This window comes from Benincasa hispida, chromosome 4 (genome assembly GCF_009727055.1).
Source record: "Benincasa hispida cultivar B227 chromosome 4, ASM972705v1, whole genome shotgun sequence".
NCBI lineage: Eukaryota > Viridiplantae > Streptophyta > Magnoliopsida > Cucurbitales > Cucurbitaceae > Benincasa > Benincasa hispida.
This window is the reverse complement of record NC_052352.1, coordinates 2,368,624-2,395,597: the sequence shown is the minus strand read 5'-3', so window position 1 is coordinate 2,395,597 and position 26,974 is coordinate 2,368,624. Positions and strand designations below refer to the sequence as shown.

General features: G+C 35.0%; 2 protein-coding genes across 2 annotated transcripts; both read left to right on the top strand.

Moving 5' to 3' along the window:
* Nucleotides 1–3,612: 3,612 nt before the first annotated feature.
* LOC120076585 (L-ascorbate oxidase homolog) lies at nucleotides 3,613–11,578 on the top strand. The gene is made up of 8 exons (XM_039030457.1): nucleotides 3,613–3,861; nucleotides 3,949–4,058; nucleotides 4,274–4,544; nucleotides 7,303–7,408; nucleotides 7,968–8,313; nucleotides 9,109–9,474; nucleotides 9,576–9,654; nucleotides 11,091–11,578. Exons 1-8 carry the CDS (start codon nucleotides 3,712–3,714, stop codon nucleotides 11,301–11,303), a joined length of 1,641 nt encoding a protein of 546 aa, XP_038886385.1. The 5' UTR covers nucleotides 3,613–3,711; the 3' UTR covers nucleotides 11,304–11,578.
* Nucleotides 11,579–12,926: 1,348 nt separating this feature from the next.
* Nucleotides 12,927–25,657, top strand: LOC120075272 (enoyl-CoA hydratase 2, peroxisomal). The gene is made up of 12 exons (XM_039028493.1): nucleotides 12,927–13,043; nucleotides 13,157–13,438; nucleotides 14,669–14,691; nucleotides 14,788–14,893; nucleotides 21,937–22,007; nucleotides 22,133–22,205; nucleotides 22,328–22,367; nucleotides 22,556–22,628; nucleotides 22,743–22,893; nucleotides 23,590–23,660; nucleotides 24,250–24,423; nucleotides 25,352–25,657. The coding sequence occupies exons 2-12, from the start codon at nucleotides 13,379–13,381 to the stop codon at nucleotides 25,437–25,439; spliced, it is 930 nt and encodes a 309-aa protein (XP_038884421.1). The 5' UTR covers nucleotides 12,927–13,043; nucleotides 13,157–13,378; the 3' UTR covers nucleotides 25,440–25,657.
* The last annotated feature ends 1,317 nt before the right edge of the window (nucleotides 25,658–26,974 follow it).

The following is a 26,974-nucleotide window of genomic DNA, read 5'->3' as shown; positions in this document are numbered from 1 at the left end:
CCCCGGTTTGTCACCACCTCACCTACTCATAGTGATATTATCATTCCCTATGTTGAGGCATCTATTCCTCTTAATCAGATGCTCATCCTCTGCCCCTCAGGCCTGCTACCATTACAAGTTTAACCCCATCCCATTTAATGCAGACTCGAGCCAAAAGTGGCATCTTTAAGCCAAAATAATGGACTTCTCTATATGCATCTACCTTTTCCCCTGCACATGAGCTTCTCTCTATTTCTGAGGCGCTTTCATAAGATTAATAAAAGCTGCTATGGATACTGAAATGACTGCTCTTGCAAAAAATGGAATGTGGAGTCTTGTTCCTTGCCCTTCGGGTGTCAACCTTGTAGGTAACAAATGGGTATTCAAAGTCAAGCGACTTCATAATGGTTCCATAGAACGATGAAAAACTCGTTTGGTTGCAAAAGGATTTTATCAATTACCAGGCATGGATTTTCATGAGACTTCTAGTCTAGTTGTAAAAGCTCCTACCATTCGTATAACCCTCTCCCTGGCTGTCTCAAAAGACTAGGCTGTCAGACAACTTGACATAAACAATGCATTCCTTAATGGAACTTTTGAAGAGGATGTTTATATGAAGCAACTAGATGGATTTATTAACTTGCAACGACCAACCCATATCTGCAAATTACACAAGGCCTTATATCGTCTCAAGTAGGCACTTTAAGCTTGGTTTGATCATCTCAAACATACTCTTCTTCACTAGGGATTCGTCAATTCTTGAGCTGATAACTCACTCTTTTTCTTTTGAAATAATGGTCACATGGTATTTGTGTTGATTTATGTTAATGATATACTAATCACAGGTGACTCCTCATTCTTTATAAACAGGTTCATTGGACAATTAAATGCTATGTTTTCTCTGAAATATTTAGGTATGTTGAGCTATTATTTGGGGGTTAAAGTTCTCTGAATTCCTGGTGGGATGCATTTACTACAAAGAAAGTACATTGTTGATCTATTGGATCGCTTTGAGTTATCCTATATTAAGCCATGTTCAACCCCAGCCATCATAGGTAAGCAGCTCTCTGCTATTGATGGGGAACCTATGGACAACCCAACTCAATATCGAAACATTTTGGGTGCTCTTCAGTATCTCACACACACCAGACTGAAACATTTCATACATTGTAAATAAATTAAGTTTTTACAGCATCTTATGTCTCTCCATTGGCAAGCAGCTAAGCGTGTTCTTCGCTATCTTAAGGGCACTATCTATTATGGTTTGTTTCTCCCAAAAATAGAACACGTGGATTTTGTTGCCTATACTGATGTTGATTGATCATGTAGTGTTGATGATAGGAAGTCTATTGCAGCTCATTGCCTTTTTCTTGGCCATTCCCTGATCTCTTGGTCTTCAAAAAATCAATAAGTGGTTGCTAGATCAAGTACAGAATCATAATACCGTTCTTTAGCTCAGATTATAGCTGAAATCACTTGGGTTCAGTCTCGTCTTCAAAAACTCAACCTCTGCCCGTCTGCTACTCCTATCATTTGGTTTCATAACTTAAGTGCCCTCTCACTAGCTGCCAATCTGGTCTTTCACTCTCGCAGTAAACAAGGTGTTCCTAAAACAATCGACCTTCGATATGTGCCTTATTTAGATCAACTAACAAATGCTTTAACCAAACCATTGATAGAGGCCCACTTCACTGCTCTTTTCCACAAACTCAGGCTTCTACCTTCACCCTCTCGTTTGAGGGGGGATGTGAGAACAGAGGGGCCCAACTTAACAGAGCCCAAAGAGACCATCACAATAAATCATTAATCCTTTTCTTTTCCTCTCTATTCTTTATTCTTAATGATGTCGTTTGTTTGGTTACATATTTGTTATTCTTTTGTATACGTGTTATCTTTTCATTGGGTTTCCTTTGCAATCCCTGTATTATTTGTTGGATCCTTCTGTACTGAATAATTTATTTAATCAATTAAGCTCATCTGCTATTTCCTAAAATACCTATTTTTTTCACTAAAATAAACACTAGCCATTTCTAGATTTGCACACGATTGACAACTCTCTGATGGTGAGTTGTATGGGTAGGATTGACAAAATGATATTGAAATAAAGCATAGATTGCAAAAAATCTCAAATTAAGAAACACCAATATGGTATATATAAGCATAAGATCAAATCTACAATGGCCTTTGGAATCACACCCTATAATAAGACCCAATTCTATGAGGGTGTATGGAAATTTTTTTCATAATACCTTCCTTCATTGTTTGTCACAAATGTAGTATTCAAGAATTATGTGAAGTCTATAAAATAAATGAATGATAAATTAATAAATTATTTTATGACATTTCAAAAAATAAATGAGAGAAATATGTATCACGATAGTATTAGATATTTTTCCATTCAGTAATGAGAGGTTTTTCCATTGAGGAGTTATATTTTTAAGCTTTTTTTTTTCTTACCTAGTTTCATTTATGGTTGGGATTGTCATTGAATAAACTCACACAAACAAGTTCATTTAAAGGGGCTATTTATAGGTTAAAATATTGTTTTTGTCCCTATACTCATTCAATTTAGTCCTAATGCTTGTTATGTTGATTTTTTCCATAAACTTTTTTTTTTTTTTTTATCTATTCGTGTTTTCACTATAATTTTTACAAAAATATTCACATATTATACTTCTTTATATGAAAATTATTATTATTATTTAGTCAATTTCGATAAAAATTAACTTTAATATTTATTGTAATTACATTAACTTAAATTTGATATTTGAAAATACATGTACTAAAATTGAATTATCTTCAAAATAGAGAAACTAAAATATATGGACCTTATTTATACAAACTTGAAAACATTTCTTATAAGTTATGGCCATTATCCTCTTTTGGGTACGCCGGATGGATGACCCAAAAATTAGGTAAGAAATGTGAAATGATCTGGTTTTTTTTTTTTTTTTTAATAAAAAAAAGTCAAATGATCCTTTGCTGACGTCAAATTCGGGTGAAATTATCAAAATATATTTGCACACACATGCAAAAGAAGTCTCGCTCTCGCTCACCTGGCTCTTGCTTGTATCGCTCTCACTTTCTTTTTCACTTACAAATCATTATTTCTCTCACTCTCACTTGTTTTGCTCTCTCTTTGTTTCCTCACTCACAAAATCACTCATCTCTCTCAGTCTCGCTCACCGGGGGTGGTCACGTCAAAGCTGCTCGTGTGGACTCATCGTGCTGGAGAAGAAGAAGATATATAGAGGAAAAGAAGTGGGGAAGAAGAAGAAGACATGCAGAGGAAGATTTCTCGCACTGAGAAGAGAAAAAAAGAAAAAAGAAGGGTAATATCGTAACTTCACATGATCACGATATCAACAAAAGGACATTTGATATTTTTTTCAAAAACGGAGTCATTTACCATTTTGAACATTTAAAATGGGTCTTTTGGGCAATTGTCTCCCCCTTCTAACTAGACTCATTCCAAACTAAATCTATTATCCCTCCGTTTTTCATTTTCCCCCCAAAAGTTGTTGCAATTCTTATTTCTTACCCATCCATTTCCAGATTTAAATTTGTCTAGTCAGCCAAAAAAAAAAACTACGTCACTTTCACTCCCGCTATTCAGTCCTCTGGCTTTGTACATTCACTACCTACTCTCTGAACCTAGCTTAAATATAAACCTCCACTCTCTTCCTCTCTCACTCCTCTCAATCCTTCAATCGCCATTTCTCCCCCTTCACAATGGCGATTGCCTTAATGGGATCCTCTCTTCCACCTCTCCTCTTCCTCTGCATTTCCTTCTTCGCCATTGTTCGAGCCGACGATCCTTACAGATTCTTCGACTGGAATGTAACTTACGGCACCATTTACCCCCTCGGCGTCCCCCAGCAGGTTAGGTTTTCGCTTCAATTTCATTGATTCTTGTGTTCTTCGTCCAATTGAGAATGGATCTGAATCTGCTCTGTTCTTTCTTTTTAGGGCATTCTGATTAATGGTCAGTTTCCTGGCCCTGATATTCACTCTGTTACTAATGATAATATCATTATCAATGTCTTCAATAGTTTGGATGAGCCTTTTCTCCTCTCCTGGTAATTTATCTGTGACTCGAGATCTCCATTTTAGTTACTGAATGTGAAAATATGCTTCCTAGTTAATTTGGTCAAATTTAGGGGTTGGATCTGGTTTAATTAGTTGAAGAAGGTGTTTGAGACAATGCCTACAAATTATCGTTATTATTGGATCTATTGTCTTAATTGGAAGTTTGATTAACTGAAAAATGGTGTGTGGACTGTGGGATAATTAGGAATGGGATTCAACAGAGAAGAAACTCATACGAAGACGGTGTGTACGGAACAACTTGCCCAATTCCTCCAGGGAAGAACTTCACTTACATTCTTCAAATGAAAGATCAGATCGGAAGCTTCTATTACTTCCCTTCTCTTGGCTTCCATAAGGCCGCCGGTGGTTTTGGTGGGATTAGAATTCTCAGCCGCCCCCGAATTCCTGTTCCGTTCCCGGATCCTGCCGGCGATTACACTGTCCTCATCGGTGACTGGTACCAAGCCAATCATACGGTAATTAATCACTATTCAACCCGTTTTTTAAACTTCTTTTCAGAATTAAGCTATTCGTTAGATTGAACTTTTAATCATTCATATTAGTTTCAAAGTTGAGCTCTGGCAAATGTGAAAGAGGTGAAAAAGTATTGAATAATAGTCGCGGGATAAGGCCAGATAGAAGGGAATGGAATCGCCGTTTTATTTGACTTTTTTTTTCTTCCTTTTTTGCTAAATTATAAAAAAGAAAAATAACCATTCTTTTCTAACCCATGGTCTATTTTTGTGCATCTCGCACAAATACTACAAACTTTTCTTTTTTTTAAAAAAAAAATATTTTTAATATTTTTTTGGTAATTCATATATGATGTACAAAGATATGTTTATTTTAAAATATTTCAAATATTAAATATGAGTTTTTTTTTTCTTTTCACGGATGACCATTTTCCTTTATGATTAATGATCTATCTCCCACAAATGTATGAAATTTAAACTTCGACTTATTTCAGGGTGTACTATCACATTTTATAACGTGTTGCATTAGGGATGAACATGTGTATGGTAACCCTAATGCAATAATCATCTCTATTGCAATTTTCATTTTCTCACAATTTGTTATATTTTTTTCATTTTATGTTTATAGGAAGTGGGTCAATAATTATAAAAGTATTTAAAAAAAAGCAGTTGCACAAAAATTTCTTTGAAGATGGATGAAAAATTGAGTGAAGTGAAACGAAGGGTAGTGACTAAGATGCTTGTATGGATCAATCTTGAAAATATATATTTAAATAAGTACATTGAGGATATTTTTCTAAAGAAATAACAAAGTTTTAAAATATTTTTTATAATCTACTTTTTTTTTTTCTTTTCCCTTTTGCCTCTGTCGGTAGACATAGACCATTGCTGTTCTACTGCTTGACCTGTAATGTTTGACTCTCTTCATATCCTTTATGCTTCTCTCTCTAGTCTCTCTCTACTCAGATTAACAGCTGGATTAATTAAAGGGAACTTTATTTCTTCAATGGTGAGGGCCATGGCTGCCTGTCAGTGCGATAATCATAAGCTGAATTTAATTGATTTGTTGACATGTGCATCTATTTGATGAAAAGCCTTTTTCATTGTTTTTTTTCTTTTTTCCCTTTCGAAAGGAGCTTTCTGTATTGTTGGGCTGTATGGAATCCAGATTTTCCAGCCAACGAAAGCGCCCTTACGAATCCGTTTTGGCACTGATTCCTAGGCTCCCCTAAACGCGCTTTCCCCCAACTTAGGATCCTCCTTAATTTAATTTAACCATATGAAACTCTCCCCATAATTAGAAAAGACAACTGTATTCAACCCACCTAATTCTTAGGGATGATTATTATAATCCTAAATTATTATAGTTAAATTATAATAATTTATATTTTTGGTGTAGATTATTTTAGTTTTGATTATAACTGTATGTGTTCGAGATATAAATTATTTTAGTTTGAGAATGAAAGAGTAAATATTATAACAAAGAATAAAAAAATAATAGATTTGCTATAGCAAATAAGAATTTTGAAATAGTGTTTATTGTAGCTAATTGGAGTTTTGAAATAGTATTTATCATAAGAAAAGATGGTTACTATAGTCTTAAGATAATCTTAATACCAAACGTCCCTAAGTCATTATTATAGGCTTTTTCTTTCTTCTCTCTTTATATGAGATAAACCAATTCTCGCTAATTTATTAGCCCAGTTTAAGGTAACTTTTAGAAGGTAGAATTCTGAATCTGAAATGAAACACTTGAAAGAGAATGGTCGATCGGTTCGTTTTGAAAAAGGCGTCACATTTGTAACGGTGCAAATATAACATACTAAAAAAAGGAAAAAAAATTCTAAGCCCAACTTTAATCCACTTTCTTGTCCTTTTCTGTTTGGTTTGGCCTTCTAATAAGTTTTGGGTTGGGTGCGAACTCCTGAGTTTGATTCTCGGAATACCTCAAAGCCAAACATTGTTAAAGTGACAATATTTCAACTAGCATCGAGTATTTATTATCAACTTTAATGTGAGTGATATAAATCTCCAACTTTCATATAAAACTCCAAAAAGAAAAAAAAAAAAAAACAAATATACTATTTTGGTCTGTATTTTGAATTTGCTTAATTTTAATTCATTTACAATCATAGTTGAGTTCCTTAAAGGTAATTTTTCTTCAAAATTGATTAAATAATAAATAGTCCAAAGTTAAAATATGTGAATATATTTTAGAAATTATATTGAAATACACGTAGATAGCGAGAGTTTAAAAGAAAAAAAACCAGCAATAAACTAAGAGTAAGGATTTGAATTTAAGATTTATTGAAAAGAATTAAAATTGGACATTTAAAATTACAACTAAAATTGAGAAACCAAAATATATGGACGAAAATAGTATTTTAACATAAACGTTTTTTATACATGAATTTCACCAACCCCATTCTCCAAATAGTCCAATTGACAAGGAAATGAAAAAACAAAACAAAAAGGTGCGTCCTGTTCATTCTTGCTCTTGTCTCTCTTTTTTGCTTATTACCAATTTTAATCAGGGGGGCCATTATTACTAGGATTGGGAACGTGAGAAACTATTTTCTATTTGTTTTTAGGAAAGTGATTCCATCTCATGTGAAGAAGAAACATATACGATTTATGTAGAATGTAGAGAGAGAATCTTCTACATAACTAAATATAGATCTGAGCATTATATTATAGAAGTATTCCTTTCCCCTAAAATTTAGCCATTTTAAAATACAACAATTTGGATTTGTTTTTGCAGACGCTGAGGGCCCAACTAGACAATGGCTCAATGCTCCCACTCCCCGACGGAATCCTCATCAATGGTCGTGGGCCCAATAGAACTGCCTCTTTCAATGTGGAACAAGGTAATTAAGAAAGCTCTGGCTAATAACTTTTCAGTGAAAGCAAGTCGAATTTAAGTCATGTTTGTCCATCCGTAATTAAAATTAGTCTAATCGTGATAGAATTTTATTGATAGATCAATCTACTGAGCCTCAACGATAAACATAATTGAATTGCTTTAGATCACGATTACTTAAGTATTTTGCAAACGTAATTTGATTACGATTGAGATTGTTTGCTTTGTGTTGTCTGGTATCATTATCTTCTTATAGTTATCTTTGTCGTTTAAGGTCAATCAGTAACGATAACTATAAAAGTAACAATAATAATATCGGTAACAGTAATATTAATGGTATGTCCTAACGGGTCCTACGTATCAACAAACATGATAATCACATTTCATTAGGATTATAGAACATACATGTAACAACAACAAATATGACGAAATTGATCCACTTTTCAGATCATCATTGATGGATTAGAAAATAAAAGTGGTGTTTTAACTAGTAGTTATTAAGGGATAATTAGATTCGGAGGGGCTCATCATTAATTGGTTGATTGGTTGTGTATGTGTTTTATTAGGAAAAACTTACAGGCTGAGGATCTCAAACGTGGGGCTTCAAAGCTCTCTCAACTTCAGAATTCAAGGCCACAGAATGAAGGTGGTGGAAGTTGAAGGAACCCATACCCTCCAAACGGAATTCTCTTCCCTTGACATTCACGTCGGCCAATCTTATTCCGTTCTTGTCACAACAGATCAGCCGGCTCAGGACTTTTACATTGTTGTTTCTTCTCGCTTTACCACTCCTATCCTCACCACCACCGCTATTCTCCGTTATGCCAACTCCGCCGGCTCCGTCCAAGGACCGCCTCCTGGTGGCCCAACTATCCAAATTGATTGGTCCCTTAACCAGGCTCGAGCCATCCGGTAATTAATCTACCCACCTACCTAACTTACTTTTGTTTATTATAAATTAATCAAAATCAAATTTTGAGGTACGTTAGATAACTATTTGATGATTACGTTGTCCGAAAAACTAAAAAAAATCATTTTAGAAAGATCGTCTTTTGGAAAAAATGTTTGGTTTATTGAGGAAAAAATGAGTCAGACATGCCAATTTTACCTTAAACTTCAATTTCACAATTTTTCGTTTGAAGCATTCAATTTCATAAATTTCAATCTTTCACTTTTGATAAATTTTATAGTTTATCTATGATATTAAATTTTGGTGAACATCATATTTCCATTAATTTCTACATTTTCATAGATTTATCAACATAAGAAATAAACCAATATTTTTATTATATCTTAGAAAAAGTTCAAGAAACATGAAAATAAACAATTAAATATTACTGATGTAAATATAATATAAATAATAATATGTTTCAAAATCATAAAAAAAAATAAATAAAAAATGTTGTAATAATTCTTTTATTGAAATATCAATAAAAATAAGATGTTTTCTATAAAAATGTTAAACAGTTTTTTTTTTGTTTGCAAATGTATTGTAATTAAAGTGTGGGATGGGAGAATCGAATCTCAGACCACGAGGTTGATAATATAAACACTATATCTTTTATTAGTAAATTGCATCTAATTCCACCTCTCTTCCTTACCCACTATAAATAGAATTTAAAAAATATATAATTATTTTTTTAAAAAAAAGATTGTCTAGATGGTGCAGCCTTTAATAATGTGATTAATTTGGCATGCGAATTGCAGAACCAATCTTACAGCCAGTGGGCCTCGGCCGAATCCACAAGGGTCTTATCACTATGGTCTCATCAGCACAACCAGAACCATTGTTCTGTCGAACTCAGCGGGGCTTGTGAATGGGAAGCAAAGATACGCCGTGAACAGCGTGTCATTTATCCCGGCAGATACTCCCCTGAAGGTGGCGGACTTCTTCAAAATAGGAGGAGTTTTCCGGGTGGGAAGCATTTCCGACTGGCCAAACGGCGGAGGAATCTACCAAGACACCTCTGTTATGGGCGCTGATTACAGAGCTTTTGTCGAAATTGTTTTCCAGAACAACGAAGACCTCATCCAGAGCTGGCATCTCGATGGCTACTCCTTCTTCGTTGTTGGGTAATTAACCTCTCATCTCCTGCTTCTTCTTCTTCATTTCTCTTGGTTTTTTTTTTTTTTTTTTTTTTTTAAATCTGAAAACAAATGTTTGTGAAATTCAGTATGGATGGAGGGCAATGGACATCAAATAGCAGAAACCAATACAATCTACGAGACGCTATTGCACGTTGTACCACTCAGGTACAACCAAACTCCAGTTTTTACTAAAATGTGTGGTCTTCAAGAAACAATTATCCCTAATCAAATTTCATAAGTAAAAGCAAATACTTCAAAATTTTTCTTTTTAATTTTCAAGACTACATGAATTTTGAAAACATGATTAGAATATAGATAACAAAATAGAGAACCTCAGATAGGAAAAGTGTGTCTATAAGCTAAATTTTTTCCGAAACAAGAAACCAACGATAGTTTAATAGCCATTTGATATTTTGTCTTTTATTTTTTTAAAATGTGTTCATAAACATTACTCTCTAATTAATTCATTGTTGTCTACTTTTTTGAGAGTGTTTCCGAAATCAGTGTAAGTTTTGGAAAAAAAATATAGTTTTTAATTTTTTTTTTTTAAATTTTGCATTAAATTCAAATGTTAACTTGGAAAAAAGAAGACAAACAATGGAAAGTAATCGGAAGAAAACAAACATTTTTTTTTTCTTTTGTGAAAACAAAAACTAATCTTTGGTAAATATTTTGTTTTAAATTTTTTTATTTTTGAAAATTAAACTTAGAGACATTGCTTTTACTCCCAAATTTATTCATTTGTGATCTAATTTTTATACGGTTTAAAAAAACCAAGTCAAAATTTGAAAATTTAAAAAAGTAGCTTTAAAAACATGTGTTTTATTTTTTGAATTTAGCTAAGAAAATCAACCATTGTACTTAAGAAATATGTAAATCATTATTAGAAATGGAGAGGAAATAAGTTTAATCTTCAAGAATCAAAAATAAAAAATGAAATAGTTATCAAAAAGAGCCTAAATAATTATCAAATGAGTCTTAAGACCGTTGATAACAATTTTGTTTTTATTCTACTTTTCAAATTTATGCTTTTTCCTCCCAATCTCTTCACTTTCGTTTTTTAATATTCTTAAATAAAACATTTGAATTCTTAGTTAATTTTTTTAAAAAATAATTTTTTAAAAATTACTATTTTTACTTTTTAAAATTAAGTCATATTTAAAAAACATAGGTAAAAAATAGATAAGAAATTTGAAGATGGAAGTAAAGTTTATTAGCTAGTTACAACATGTTTAGGAGTGATTGTAAAATGGTTAAAAAAATGGGGTCTTTTTAAATATAAAAAATATTATATTTACATTTTAGAGCAAAAAGATCTAAAAATACAAAACATTTGTGAAACTTTTGCTATAAAATATAAATATTTTTGGAAATTTTTAACTTATAAGATTTTTCCTAAAAAATCACTTTTGTCATTTTAAAAAATATAAATTTTTTTTTTTACCCATTCAAAATCAATTTCAATAATATGAAAAATGCATTAATTAAAGATATGTTTTATAGTGATTTTAAATATGAAAAAAAAAATCTAAAATCTATGATTTATTGTTTTAAAATAATTTTTGGAAGGAAGATGTGAAGTTAACCATTGTTAATGGCAGGTGTATCCAAAGTCATGGACTGCAATATATGTGGCGCTAGACAACGTAGGAATGTGGAATTTAAGGTCAGAATTCTGGGCAAGGCAGTACTTAGGGCAACAATTTTACTTAAGAGTTTACACTCCATCGACATCTTTGAGAGACGAGTATCCAATTCCAAAGAATGCTCTGCTTTGTGGCAGAGCCACTGGGAGACGAACCAGGCCACTCTAATAAGCCTCTCTTCCAACCCTAAACGTTTTGCCATTTCATATTTACGCCTTCTTCTGCTTGGGAACAACCCATTTATTATTATTTGCTTCTCAAAAAATGTCCTTAGCTCGAGGTCATTTTCATTTTATTTTTCTTTCTATATTCATACTATTTCATTCAATTTCCTTGCAAACTCTTTTTCCCCCCCTCTCGTTAATTAGGTCATAGATATTCTTATTTTTACAAGTTGAAAGTTATGATAAAGCCTAAATATATGACATTGTCTTGTATCTCTACTCTTAGTTTGATCCCAATCTTTAAAATAGTAATTCATCCTTATAAGACATTATATCTAAAATACTTTATGTTTATTTATATATTTATTTTATAGTAATAAGCTATTTTTATTTGTATGTCTAATATAATTAGATAATATTCAATAAGTCTATATATATTAGGGATGAGTATGATAGACCAAAAAAATCGGGCTCACTGACTAAAATCAATGGAATCGAAGGTGGTCGGTCGGAGAAAAGGAGGGACTCGGTTGGTGTTCCAAACTGACAATTTTTTTTAAAAAAGTCTAAAGAATAAAACCAATCAATTGACCTATGGCTGCTTTACACTTCTCGACGATCGAGGTCGGTTTGAACATTTACTAAATCGACTATGATGGTTTGGTCGAAAAGTTGACTCCAAATGATGGCTGCAAACCCCTAATATATGTCATATATATTTGGATTCAATCCTTTGTTAATAAATTTACGATATATTTAAAATATCTTATTTTTAAATACTATTTCTTTCGAAATATAATTATATTCGTATTGAAAATACTTCACCAAGTAATAGTAGATTGCCTATTTAAGAGATAATACGTTTGTGGCTTATTTTTTTGTAAATTTTTATTGACATATTGAACTTTAGTGACAATGGGCATCTATTAGACAAATCATAAAAAGAAAATTAAAAAAAATATATTTCAAAGAACAAAATTGTTGAAAATTTATACAAAATATAGCAAAATTTCAAAGTTTATCAATGATAGATATTATTATACTAATGTCGGTCAAAGTCTATCATAGATAGATTCTAAAATTTTACTATATTTTATGAATATTTTGGTTTATTTTGTATATTTGAAAATAGTCTTTTAAAAAAATATATTTGATTTTTTTTTTAATTCAGCTTTATGTAGGATAGAGATTTGAACTTTTAATTTGTTGAACGATGACCTATTTAATTTTATGGTCCCTCTTTTAAGTATGAGTTTATATTCTATATTATTTTATTGGTAGGGAAGAGGTAGGAATATAATACAGAAAATCGTTTTGTAAAAATAAAATATATTTATATCAACCATAAAGTATTACAATTTTGATCTTAAATTTTTGAATGTGTTGCAATTGTAATCCTTTAATAAGTCGTGGTTACAAATATTTTTAAAAACAAAAATCTCTTGCGTGTTCAATAAATTGATAAACACGTGAACCATGTAAAATTGTTACAAAACCAACATCAAAGATAATTGATTTATTTTCTAAAATCTATGAATTTTAACAAGCTTCTTCAATAGTTAATTTATATATTAGTTTTTTTTTTAAAAACAAGACATCACAAACCAAATTAACATGAACTAGAAAAGCAATAGTTCACATTAGAAATCCGGATCCATGGGGAAAAATCCCCTCACCAAGCTCGAAAACTGACCAAAAAATCTAAACGAGTTGCCACATGGTTATGTGACAAACTGCAAACAAAGTATCCGATTCCAAAAATAAACCTTTTTCTGTTTTTTGTTTTTTGTTTTTTTTTTTGTTTTTTTTGGTGGATACAAAGGTGAGTTTCTGATTCATTACTGTTGGAATTGGCAGTTTCCCAAAATTGGGGGATTTTGATTTTGGGTGGTTCACTAGAAATTATCCATTTGAGCATGGAGGTCAGCATTAGTCTCTGACTTTGCCTGGTTTGGCACGTCACTGCGCCATCCTTCCCCATTCCGTGCTCTGATCGATAGCCCCTTATCCTCTCCAATCTGTAAAACTGGTTTTGCCGATTTCAGTTTCCCATAGACTGAGGCTGCTTCGAGGTTTCTCATGGCGGATAATCCATCGCCCTTTGATCCTGCTCGTATTCTTGCTCACAAATTTCCTGAGGTTTGGGATTTCCATTCATTCACCTTCTTCTGTTCAATCTACGCTCTCTTTCTTTCGCTTTCGTGTTTTTGTAATCGAACTAGCTTTCATTAACATAGAACAATATATGAACACGAAGAATTGTTCATCTCTTGACTCTCAAGTCTGTTTAATTAGGTTTCTTATTGAGTTCGATGTCGTTTTGGATTTTGTTCTGTTCTCTCTGTCAGAATTAGAAGTGACAGGAACTTTTGTGTCGAGGCTTTTCTATCTTTCTTAGTGAACTTTTTGCTTTTGTTCTCGTCTTTCTCTTTTTTCAATGGTATAATTCACTGTGGACTTAACTTTCTCTTCCAATTTCTTACCTTAGCTATAGATTTTGTTACTTAGCCCTTTTTTTGTGTGTTCTCGGTGAGGATCAGGAGTTTTGACGAGTGGTCTGTGCTTGCGCACGAAGCGAATAATTTTGTCACAGAAAATTTCATATTGAAGAGTGCAGGGGTGAGTTCTTGGTGGCCAGTGCCTTTTGATTCCTATTCTCTTTTGTCAGTGGATCTGGAAGGTGAATAGATAAACAACCTAGGCTTTCTTCTTCTCTACAACACGTGGACACATTTGGTTGGATACTGTCCATGTTTGATATATAATCAAACACGACGGATTAGTTAATTTTAAGTGAATTGTATTGTGCTGTATTAAGATAATTGGTTTTGAATTTTATTTCTTATACTGAATGGTTTGAAAAAGGATAGTTCGGTTTTGCATTTTCAGAACCTTTTTTAAGGCATCGCTTCATCTTGGATACATAATTTTTTTTTTTTCCTTCAACTTCTTGATAATGTTGTATGTTTTCACCTTTATCTAACATTAGCTTTTGGATGTTGACATAAGATGGTATATTTATCAAGTTCTGAAGGAATCATAAATTTATTGTTGTTTTCTTTTAGAAGTTTGGGTTTGGATGTTATAAGATGGTATATTATCAAGTTCTGAAGGAATCATAAATTTATTGCTGTTTTCTTTTAAAAGTTTGGGTTTGGACAGCCAGCTCCGTGCATGCATGCGTTCATGCACACACACACATATATGTATATATTTGCCAACTTTAGTTTCAAATACATCACTAGTTGAGGCTATCGATCTGCATCTATTGGTTGGAGAAGAAAATTTACTAATTTTCACATGTTATTTTGATTTTCTTTTCCATTAGACGTGTAGAAATTGATTTATTCTAATTTATTTTTGCTGTAGACGACATCCACCTATACTGAGAGGTAAATCCTTATTACTAAGCTTATGCATTCAACTATTTTACTTGAGGGAGGCTAGTGTTGCTGTCGATTAGTGTGCTTCTTGCTGTTGATTGACAGAGATGTTGCACTCTATGCTCTGGGTATTGGAGTGTGTTGTCAGGAAGCTGTGGATGCTGATGAGCTGAAATATGTTTACAATGAAAATGGTCAAGAATACATCAAGGTACTTCATCTACAATTTGTAAAATATGTATTGAGATATATAAAGAGGGCAGAGCATGGTGGGAATTTGGGGCTGAGACTACCATTTTCAATGGGCTGGGGGGTCGTGATCAGTCAATTGATAGAGATCTGGAGGAAGTGCACTATTGTGATTTTTGGGCTTTTCTAACGTTAAAGATGTTAAAGATGAATAACATCCTAACCATAGCCTTGGCGAATAAAATCCAGTAGGAGACATCTTCCACCTCTAAGCATAGCCATGGCAAATAAAAGCCTTTGAGCTTTTCTAATGTTAAAGATGAATCAATAATACATATATTTCTTTTGTTTTTTTAAATGTATCCCAAAGGGCTCTTATCTACTACATTTTTTTGTTTGATATCCATGAGTATTTAGGATGCCTATCTCGACTAATCTCACGGGATAAAGATAACATGCCTGTCTCTATAACATTGGGTCCCAAGGAAACTAGTAGGATGTTGAATCCTAGGTAGATGACCACCATGGATTGAATTCATTTCCTCTAAGTCCTCAATTATACTCATGACCCTTTTTGACCACTAGGCCAACCCATGGTGGTTCTATGTTTTTAATATTTTTAGAAACTGATTTGTTGCTATGTACATCTCCCATGTTTGTGACTATGCATCTTAGCTTGAACTCATTTAATCTAAGCTCTTTATTATTTACATGGGACCTTATTGACTACTAGGCCCATTCATGGTGGTTAAAACAATAGGAACTAGTATTACATTCACACATTCAAAGGAAACAAGCACGAAGTCTTAAAAAAGGGTTAACTTTTTTTCTTTTTGATAAGAAAAAATTTCATTGATATATGAAATTACAAAAGAGAAGGGGAGAGAGTCCCCGAACCAAAGGAGTTACAAGAGACATCTCCATTTGGACAAAAGAGAATCAAAACTATACGAATTGAAATGTTTAGACAATTTACACCAAGAGATAGCAATGTAGATCACATGGTCTAAGAAAACATTGAAATGTTGGGCTTTGTTGTTGAAGAGACAATTGTTACGTTCAAGCCAAATCGACCACAAAAAAGCTCTAACGAGCTGTTTCCAGATAAGGCCCTTTCTACCCTTGAAAGGGTGGCTGTCAAGAACAAGGGATGGAAAATGGGTAACATCAGCAGGAAAGACCACACACCAGTTGCATGCACGAAAAATGTGGTTCCAAAACTTCTTGGAGAAAGGGCAGAACATGAAGAGATGACTTTGGTTTTCCATGTCATTCTGACAAAGGGAGCACCAATAAGGTGAAAGTGTCATTGTGGGGAGGCAGCACTACAGTTTGTCGGAAGTGAGGACGGCCTTATGAGCAAGCTCTCAAAGGAAAATTTTAATTTTTTTTGGGATATTGGTCAGACCAAATAGCACCTATCGGGCCTTCATATAAATTGGTGCCATTATCAAAACTATTGTCGATCCAAGATTTTGTTGTGTAGGTCCTCGATGGCTCAAGCTTCCAATACCACTTATCTTCTGTTTGCAGGGGCGGATGTGATGCAAGCAAATGTGAGAAGACAACCTATTCTTCTGTTTCTAGGTCATTGAGGTGTCTATGGGGATAAAGATTCCACCCACCCTCCATTGAGTTCCATAGCTCGGAGACCATAGCACCCTTGGCGAGGGACAACGCAAATAGATTGGGAAAAGCAACCTTCAAAGGGTTGTTATTCACCCACGAGTCTCCCCAAAAGGAAATAGATCGACCATTATCCAAGGTTGAAGGTATGACAAAGCTTTCCATGGGCCCTTGGCAATGGACAAAGAGCGGGAACCGGCCTTGTTGCCACACCTAGAAGTGCCAAAATTTGCAGCAATCACCCTTCTCTAGAGAGCAGATTTCTCCACCCTAAAACGCCAAATCCACTTTGCAAGAAGGCCCTCGTCCCTAAGCTTGAGGTAGGTGACACCCAAGCCACCAAAAGATTGGGGAGAGGTAACTTTGTCCCAACGAACAAGGTGCAAGCTCAAACCATCGTCTTTCCCTTTCCAGAGGAAATCTCTATAGAGCTTTTCCATAGTATGAGCCACCTTACTAGAAAGTTTGTAAAGGGAGAGATAGTATGTAGGCAGATAACTCAAGGATGCTTGAATGAGGGTCAACGTCCCTCCTTTAGAAATGTAAGATGAACCCCAAGCCTTTATTCTTTGTTCAATTTTTTCAACCACGGCCCAAAACGATAAAGTTCTAGGTTTTCCATGGAGGGGAAGCCCAAGATAGGAACTTGGCCACGAATCCGCCTTGCAATCATATAAATCCGCAGTGTATGGAGCTCACTAGCAGAGAGGTTAATACCCATAATTTCAGATTTATGGTGATTAATGGATAACCCCCAATAAGACTCAAAAGACTTAACAACGTCAATTACGTTTTTAATAAGTGCATGGTCGTAGGTGGAGAAAAGTAGGGTATCGTCTACAAATTGTAGGTATGTGATAGTGAGCTTGCCCTTGTCCACCCCGAAACCCTGAATCCTCCCATCCAAGTATGCTTGTGACAACATCCTACTAAGGGTATCAATAATGATATTGAAAAGGAAGGGTGAGCGGGGATCCCCTTATCTAATACCTTTAATGGCATGGATTTTCCCCCTAGGACAACCATTGATGATCATAGAGAAATTTGCAGATGAAAAACATCCCATGATCCATTTTCTCCAAAGACAATCGAAGCCTCTGGCTTGTCATATGGAGTCCAAAAAGGCCCAATCAATGGTATCAAAAGCCTTTTTTGTATCGAGTTTGATAACAATGCTCTTCTTGCCCTTTCTATTCCACTCCTCAATGAGCTCATTTGCGATGAGTGATGCATTGAGAATCTGACGGCCTTCAACAAAGGTTGATCGGTGCTTGAAAATGAGGAAGGGGAGAACACTCTTAAGCCTAAAAGAGAGGACTCTCGGCAATATCTTGTAGATCCCAGTAGTGATGCTGATAGGTCTGAAGTCACCAACTCTCTTGGCATCAACACGCTTGGGGATGAGGCAAATATAAGTCTCATTAAGATTAGCATTTACAATACCCTTCATTAAAAAATCCTAGAACAACCTCAATATGTTGTTCTTAAGGATGTGCCAAGATTTTTTATAGAACTTAACCATCAGGGCCCAGGGACTTGCTTGTGCCAAGAGTGCAGACCGCACACCAAATTTCCTGTTCGGTGGAGGGAGATTCCAACAACCGGACTGCTGTTTAGTAAGGGAGGGCCAAGCAAGTATGGGGAAAGCATGTAGATTGTCCTTCTTCGTATAAAGCCTGGTGTAGAAATTCAAAAATTCATCAACAATGTCAGGTTTCGAAAGAAGGCTCACACCATCAGAGGAGATAATTTCAAGTATAGTGTTTGCCTCCTTCTAGTGGCCATAACACGATGAAAGAAGTAGGTGTTGAGATCACCTTTGTTAAGCCAAACGGATTTGCACTTTTGCCGCCAAAGGGTTTCTTCTTTGGCCACCACAATGAGGAGTTTAGCCTTGAGACTCTTTTTCTGTTCCCTATGGATAGGCAGGCTATCATGTGACTCCTCAAGGCTGTCCAACAGAGTGATTTAGCCATGAGTTGGTTTTTCTATGTACGAACGCAACCGAAAGTGGATTTGTTCCATACTCCGAGAATCTCTTTAAGGCCTTTTAACTTGACAATTAAACCATGTCTAGGTCGACCGTGCAAAGGAGTATTCCTCCACCAATACTCAACTGTGCTTCCAAAATCTCTATGCATTAGCCACATTTTCAAAACGAAACGGTGTAGGGCCCCATTTGTCTGCACCAATGGATAGCAAGATAGGGTAATGGTCAGAGATGGGTCTTTCCAATCTCTTGGATGTGGTATAGGCAAATTTTTGTTGTATGCTATCTATAATAAAAAATTTGTCTATAAGGGTGAAAACAGGGTAATGTCTATAACCAGACCAAGTGTACAAGCCATTGTGTAAAGAGATGTCCAGCAGGTCTGCCATATCAATAGAACAATTAAATGCTTTCATACACGCCGATTATGGTCTGCCACTTAATTTTTCATATGACCATCGAGATGCATTGAAATCACTTGCAAGGATCCAATTTTTTGTGCACAGGAGATCATAGAGTTCTTGCTAAAAAAGGGGTCTATCTCTAGCACGAGACGGACCATAAATACTAGAAAGCCAAAAGGGAAAACCGTCAGCCAAGTAGAAACGCAAAGTAAGGGAGAAGAGACCTTTGATAACTTCTCTGGAAACAAAGGAGGGGTCGTTCCATATGATGATGATACCTTTAGTAGTACCCAAAGCCTCCAACACAGGCCAGCTAATATGTCTCGAACTCTAGAGTGACTTTATAATTGTACAATCCACCTCTTCAAGTTTGGTTTTTTGAAGGATAACTATCATAGGGTTGTGTTTAAGGATAAGATTTTTCACCATAGCTCGTTTTTCCCAGGCATTTATACCTTGCTCGTTCCAGGAGAGAATAATCATTTAGTTGATGTCGACCCACCAGAAATGGCCTTGGAGGATATCTTTTCATAGTCGATAGATGAAAAGAGCATTTTTAGCTCATTTATGCCTCTTGATTGTTTCTATGTTCGCTTGACTCTTTTAGAGGAAGAAGGGATAGCCGTGATGCGCAGGTTATGCTCCAAGAGCCAAGGGACCACAATCCAAAGATGGTAAGTTGGGTCAAGTGTGGATGGTTCCATATCCTCTTCTGGGTCAAGGTCACTCTTGGCCAAGACGGTAGTTTCGATCAAAGTATTATGTAGGTACAGTCTAGGAAGGAGGAGGGGGATTAGAGAAGGCAGAAGGGGGGGCAGTGGAGAGAGGGAGAGGACTGTTAGATAAATCCTCATGGTCGGAGAAATTAGGGCAAGAGGCTAAGGATAAGAATTTTGTTCCAAGAATGAGGTACAATTCTTTGTTTTGGATAGAAATGGAGAGTTTTCGAGGTGATTGGCATAAATCAAATGGGTTAGAGTGAGGGGTAGGGAGGCGGGTGGGTCGGGTGGGGCAATTGGTGATGGATCAGTGCACGTTTGCGGGTTGGTGGTAAATGGGTAGGGTGGGGTTGGGGTAAGGGTAATTTGGGTTGATGAAGTTAGCGAGAGCGAAGGAGTCAACCAAGGTAGATAAGCCTATGGATTGTTTGGGGGACGTGGGCTTGGATCGGGTAGTGTCAAAAGGAGCGGGTGGTGGATGGGCTTTAGTGAAAAGATTGGTGGGCCAGTTGGAGTTGGAGAAGGGGTTTGGGGGGTGGCGGGTGGTCAGCAAGAGAAACGTTAAGTCAAGAGGAGAGAGGACGAAGGGTTTGGTGTGGAGTCAGAAGAACGTACCTGTGTGGCAGGCCTACCATTGGGGACAGGGTACGGTCCAAAGAGACCTTTCTGCAAATCCTTAGATTCATTGGGCGTCGTGCTAATCGGAGAGGAGAGATCATCTGGTGGGTAGGCTCCATGGATTTCGACGACAAAACCTAGAAAATGATCACTACAAAAAACTGAGTTGATTTGAACTGTAACCGGATTCGAGGAAGGGGAAGAGATCCAATTTCTGTCGGAAGGAAGCGTGGGGAATTTTTCTCAATTATTATCGATGCTTCTAAGAGATCCAAACGAGAGAGGGTTATCTTGGCCGCCTCAATAAAACCTCCGCAGGCGTCCCCAATAAATTTGAAAGTGGTGTCGTCCCATCGATCCAACGGGAGATTCCTGATTCTGATCTAGCCTCCATAACAGGGAATGACGGGGTTTTCTTTTGCGGCACTGTTGCTCCATGGTGAGAATTTAAGAAAGAGAGGACCCACCTTGTACCAATCCTTGATTGCATCAAGGATTTTGGCTTGGTCAGTATTTTCACATCATAAAAGAGTGCCATCGGCTTGTATCGGGTTAACGGCGCAACAATCACAAACGTGGATCTGTAACGCTCTCATAATGTTATACCAGTCGTCGTGGAAACATTGCCTCTTGATGATAATAGTCGTGCTGAAATGGATTGTGCCATATATGGGTACTCCAAAGATTGTTTGTCCCGTCAAGTGTCGACCTTTAGAGTGGGGGGGTGGTATAGAGCTGCCAGATAGTTGGGGCAATAATGGTGGCTGGTTGTGGGCCATGCTGCTGTTTGTGAGAAGGATTGCAGAAGGGTATAAAAAGCTTTCCATTCCCTTCTGTCTTCACCAATCGGTATAAGGATCTTGTTAAGGCCACCATTGTTATCTAGTTTGGCAATCTCGGCCAAGATGCCTCTTCTGTTTGAAGATTTTTCAGTCCAGATCGTTTGATCGTCGAAGCGAAATTTTTTTAAAATTTTCTGGTTTAATGGGGCAGTCAGTAAGGTGGAAAGGGACTTGGATCAGGTCAGGCGGATGCAGGAAGCCCTATAATGATCGTCGGAATCGATGGAGAAGACTTTCCGGTTGATGGTCACAGAGGAAGGCTTAGGCGGATACATTTCGGCTGTAGATAAACCGGGAGGTGGATGGGTGAATCATGTTTGCTGGATACAGAAGGGAGGGGGAGTGTGTCGGGATGGAGGAGAGAGTCCATATTTGGTTTTTATAAAAAGGGGATAACTATGGTGATACTAGAAGCTCTTCAACTACGTCCATTTCTCCACCAAAAGATACCCCCACTTATTTTGCATTCCCGTTACACAATTTTGCCTTCTCTATTGTGTTTTACCCTGGAGGCGTGAACCTCACTTGTGTCCCCTACTTCTCCTCTCATTCTTAATCCTTCGATCAATTTGTCCTTTCCTCTTTGTTAGAACAGACCCCTACCTTCAGATTATGCTTGTTTTGTCCTTTTATGTATCTTTTTATTAATTGGCTCACTCCTCCTAAAAAGTATATTTCATCTGTAATTCAAATACTTCATGTGATTCATCATCTTCTTCCCTGCACGCTCAACATAGAGCAGAGATGCCAATTTATAAGCCAATTGATAGAATTTTATAGGGCATGCACTTTTACAACTCTAATACACAGCAAACGGCTGTGATTCTTCATCAATTATTTGTTACTTGAAGTTTCTCTTTCTGTAGGTTCTGCCAACATTTTCTGCTTTATTTATCCATGATACTATGAGAACGGGTCTGAGCTTGCCTGGATTGTCGTAAGTACTCATGTATTCATTTGAGAAGCTAGCAAGGTTCTTTTGTGTGCTAATGCTAGTGTAATCTTTATTTTCTATTGTTAAAGTTGTTCTGCCATCTTTTCTTTTCTTATCCCTGTCATCAGGTTTGACCCAAAGCTCGCTCTTCATGGTCAGCAATACATTGAATTGTACAAGCCACTGCCATCAAGCGGATATGTAAGGCTCCGTACTGAATCTATGTTTGATTATCTTTAGTAGTTCCCATATCAGGTTTGTATGTGCATTCCTTAATGCTGAAATATATTTATATTTATTCTCATGGGGTTTTACCTGCGCAGTTGGAGAATAAAGTCTCTCTTGCTGGGCTGCATGACAAAGGTTTGTACTTGTTCGACTGGTTGTTATTTTGACTTTTTTTTGTACGATATTTATTTGATTTTTGTTGCTTATAGTTGAATGCAAATGATTAAAAGTGAAGTCCCATATAAGAGGTTTATGAGAGAACGAATCTATTAATTTTAGACCTTTTCTTTGAAGTGTCAATAAATATTCATAATCATTTTCAGGAAAAGCAGCTATTCTTGAGATTGCGACAAAAAGTTATGACAAAAAGTCTGGACAATTATTATGCATGAATCGGTAAGCAGTGTTTCTTCTTCTTTTTATTTATTGATTTATTATAATTATTATATTTTACTAAAGCTTTTAAGGTGGTTATGGGAGGGATTGACTATGGCTGGATAAACTTGGCAGGACAAGTCTCTTTCTGCGAGGTGCCGGCGGATTCTCAAGTTCTTCTCACCCGTTCTCCTATACAAACTACCCGAAAGATCAAGGATTGGTAGGAAAAATTCCAAAGACACCGCCTTTTACTGTGTATGAGGATTATACTGGACCATCTCAGGTAAGTTGGCAATGACTGCTACAACGAACTTTTGTTTGTTTACTTTTACTTTTACTTTGGACTAAATATATTTAATGGTTCCTAATCATTTAATTTTTTTTCAATTTAGTGCCTTGCTATATTAAAATTCTCAATCAGGTCCATAAAATATAATTGTTAAAATCTGTCAAGAAAAATCTTTATATCATTAAATTATTATTTTATTTTTATTTACATGTTTGGATGAGTGGACATGATGTTACTTGATTATTAATGGACAATTTGACATACAAACTCCTCCAACCTGCTTGATAGAATCCAACCTGTGTCCATTATCAAAATTCATATCTTGTAAGTAATATGCTCGAATATATTAACAAAACAATAATTGAATGAAACATAACTTTCTATTAACGAAACTTATCTGGATTTTATAATAGAAAGACTTAATTGATAATTTTTAATATGGGGGTAAAGTTGATAATTTTAAAAGATTTAGAATCAAATTGAGAAAAAAATTTAAAAGATAAGGGACCCTCTAATATATGTAACCTTTATTTTCCTCCTTTTTTTATATATTGCAGGTTATCATTGCTTAACAGTTTTTCATGGGTGGTTATTTTTATTGCACTATACAAATACCAGTATTGTTCTCATACTTTAATCTTGTTATCTCATTAATACAGAATTTTCTCTTTTTGTTATTTTGATCTGCAGGCATTACTGTATAGTTTATCAGGTGACTATAATCCTCTTCATTCTGATCCTGTAGTTGCAAAGATTGCAGGGTTAGTATCTCACTCACTTCTTGTTTGCTGCTATATGATCCAATTTCCTATGTTTTTGGTTGTCAGTGTTTGGAATTTGAATCGTCATCGTTTTTAATATGTTCATCAATCTTTATAAACCTAGCGGGAAATATTCAATATGTCCTTTCATCAATGCCCATAAAACTGGCTAGATCTTCATCCTTAATGTATGATCAGAGTGCAGGAACTAGGAAGTTACCTTAAGGACAATGAGTACAATGAGTACAATGATAATGATTTAGATTTTGATGCCTTGTTCCTTGCTATATATCTCTTTTTTAGTTGAACAATTTTTGGGTGGGAGGTCAAACCGATATTTGGGTTGGTGAAAGTGTTGTCTGCATCAAGTTATAATCGAAACGACACTACATGCCATGTTGAATCGACTTAATGGTTATTGTAATGCTAGGAAGGTTATTGTAATGCTAGGAATGGAGTTTTGATTTCATTTCATTGGTAAATGTAGTCTTGTAAATCACTTGATATGAGTTTTGGTTTATAATCACATATTTTTTGAAACAAATGCAACTTTATTCACTTGAAAAATTATTCAACTGCAATGTTATAGGTTCTCGAAGCCAATACTTCATGGATTGTGTACATTGGGATTTGCTGTGCGGGCAGTAATTAAATGTGTGTGTAAAGGAGACTTGAGCAAAATAAAATGCTTATTAGGAAAGTTTCTTTTGCACGTGTACCCAGGTGAAATTTTGGTAACGGAGATGTGGCTTGAGGGCTCGAGGTATGCTTCTGCTTCTTTTCTACTGCATAAGTTAACTACTTTGTAATCATATGTTTGAAGACATCGAATAAAATAACCCAAGAGGAGCTTTTTTAAAAAAAGTCAAATGCTCCTATAATCACTTTTGGAAAACACAAATTAGGGGATATTTTTTTTTTTCAGAAGGCACATAGAAATGCTTTTTCAATTTTTCAAAATACTTTAAAGTTTTAAGCCTAAAGATTATGATGAATTTGAAAAGTGTTTTTACTTAGAAGCTAGGAAGCACAAATACAGATACGTCCAAATACGTGAGAAATATGTGTTTTGAGGTATATGATTTTTCTTTAATTTTTTTTAAATTTTTTATTTTTTAGATGTGCGTATCCCCTTCTAGATACGTGAAGGGGATATGCTGGATCTTTTTTTTTTCTTTCTAAATTTAAGTCCAACCATTTAAAAATTCCAACTCATAACCTATTTTATTTAAAGTTCACTTAAATCTAGTAAACCAAACAAAATAGATTAAAAATAAAATAATAAAATAATAAAAACAGAAAAGGTAAAAGAAAAAACTGCAATAGTAATTAAATTTTCATTCTTCTTTTCTCTCTCACTATCTAAATCATGATTCATGCCCCTCTCCCTTCACCTTCAACTTCATTCTTCTTCTCTTACTCCTCTATTATTTGCTCTAGTTGCTTAACCATGATTCCACGCTGCTAGATTCTTTTTTCCCACTCTCTTAAAAAATAACGTAACTTCAATGTATCCGTATGTTAGTTTTAGGAATTGGCGCATCACTCTGTTCTATTGTATCGGTATATTATATTTATATTTGTATCTGTGCTTTTGAGCTTAGAAGTACTCTATACTATTCTAGAAGTGATAAAAGTTCCATTCTAAATAGACTTGAAACTGATGAGAGAACTGCCCATATACAATGTAGGGTCCTTTATCAGACAAAGGTAAAGGAGCGAAACCGGGCTGTGTTATCTGGCTACGTGGATCTTCATCATGTAGCTTCGTCTCTGTAAATTTATTATGAAGGTACCTTCATATATAATATGTTGGAAATGAATAAGTTGACCTCTGATCATTCTGCTTCTTTAGGGTAATTCATATGACTAAGCTCCCTAGTAAATCACACGACTGTACCTTATTTGTTTTGGAATGTTTCCCTTTCTTCTTGGCAGAATAAAGATCTCAAACGTATGTGGGTAATGCAGTGAATGGAATTCATAAATTTGCTTGTGATTTTATCTCCATTCCCCCCCCCCTTCAATTTGGATTCTTCTTGAATTAAATTTTATGGTTATACATGATAGCATGATAGTGAAGAACAATTCTGATTGTAGTTTAAAGAGAAGAGGAATATTAGATCAGTTATTCTTGAATTGTTATTTACACGACTGCCATGGAAATGAAGAAGTGGTTGATCAGACAAGAATAAGAAGTGCAATACTCTACCATACTCCCCTTTCCTGTACATACACATAAATATATATATTTATATATATAATCACTTTTTTAAAAAAAAATAGACAGATGTTAATTTTTAATTGGGTGTAGCAAGAGATGCGAGAGCTGCATCCAAATATTTTTCATACTGGAATAACATCCTAAGTACTACTCTAATAACATCTTAATAGCATTCCTAAAGGTGTGGTGTGGGTGTGCCAATGTGTGCATCATTGTACAACGTAAAGAATTTTAGTCGCCACACAATAAACTTTTTCAATCTCACAATAAATTATATTTCTACAAGTTCCACTATTCTCAAAAGATTTTCTATCTCTATCAAAGATTCAAAATGACATGCAAGTCCATTCCTCTAAATATGAGCATCATCTGAGAGTATGCTTTCTTTACAAACAATTAAAAAAAAAACTGCAAGTCGAATTAGACATCCATATTTAGATGTCCGTAGTAAGGGTATTCAAGTGACCTGACAACCTTAACAATTTGGATTATATAATTCAAATTGTAATGGTTAGGTTGAGCTAGTTTTAATCTTGTTGAATTTGGTTGAATTTTTTATGTTTTTTCGGGTTGCATTGGGTTCAAGTTACACTTTTAAAAATTTCGGTTGATCCAACTCAACCTGAATTTTTAATATATATATATATTAACTCATATTTTTATGATGTTTGTATGAAGTTTATAATAGTTATCTTGGATTTTGATATTTAATATTTGAGTTTTATGAAATTTTAATTATTAGTATGTGGCGTGCACAAATTTAAGTATTTTAAGTTAATAAAAAAAGAAAAAAATGAATAACCCGATAACCCAATCCAATCCAATCCAAATTTTAAGGATTGGGTTGGAGACCTTATTCGAGTTGTCATTCAGGTAGCCAACTCGAAATTTCGGATTGGTCCAAAAAATCCCTCTAACCCATGTACACCTCTAACCCACAGTGAGGTAGAATTCCTTAGTTGCTTCTTTCCTTTTCTTTGTAGTTTAATTACAAAAAATCAATTGCTTTCAACATTTACACTATAGTTTCATTCAACCAAAATTTGACTTTTGTTAATAGTTCTCTCAACTTCAAGGTGAGAACACAAAG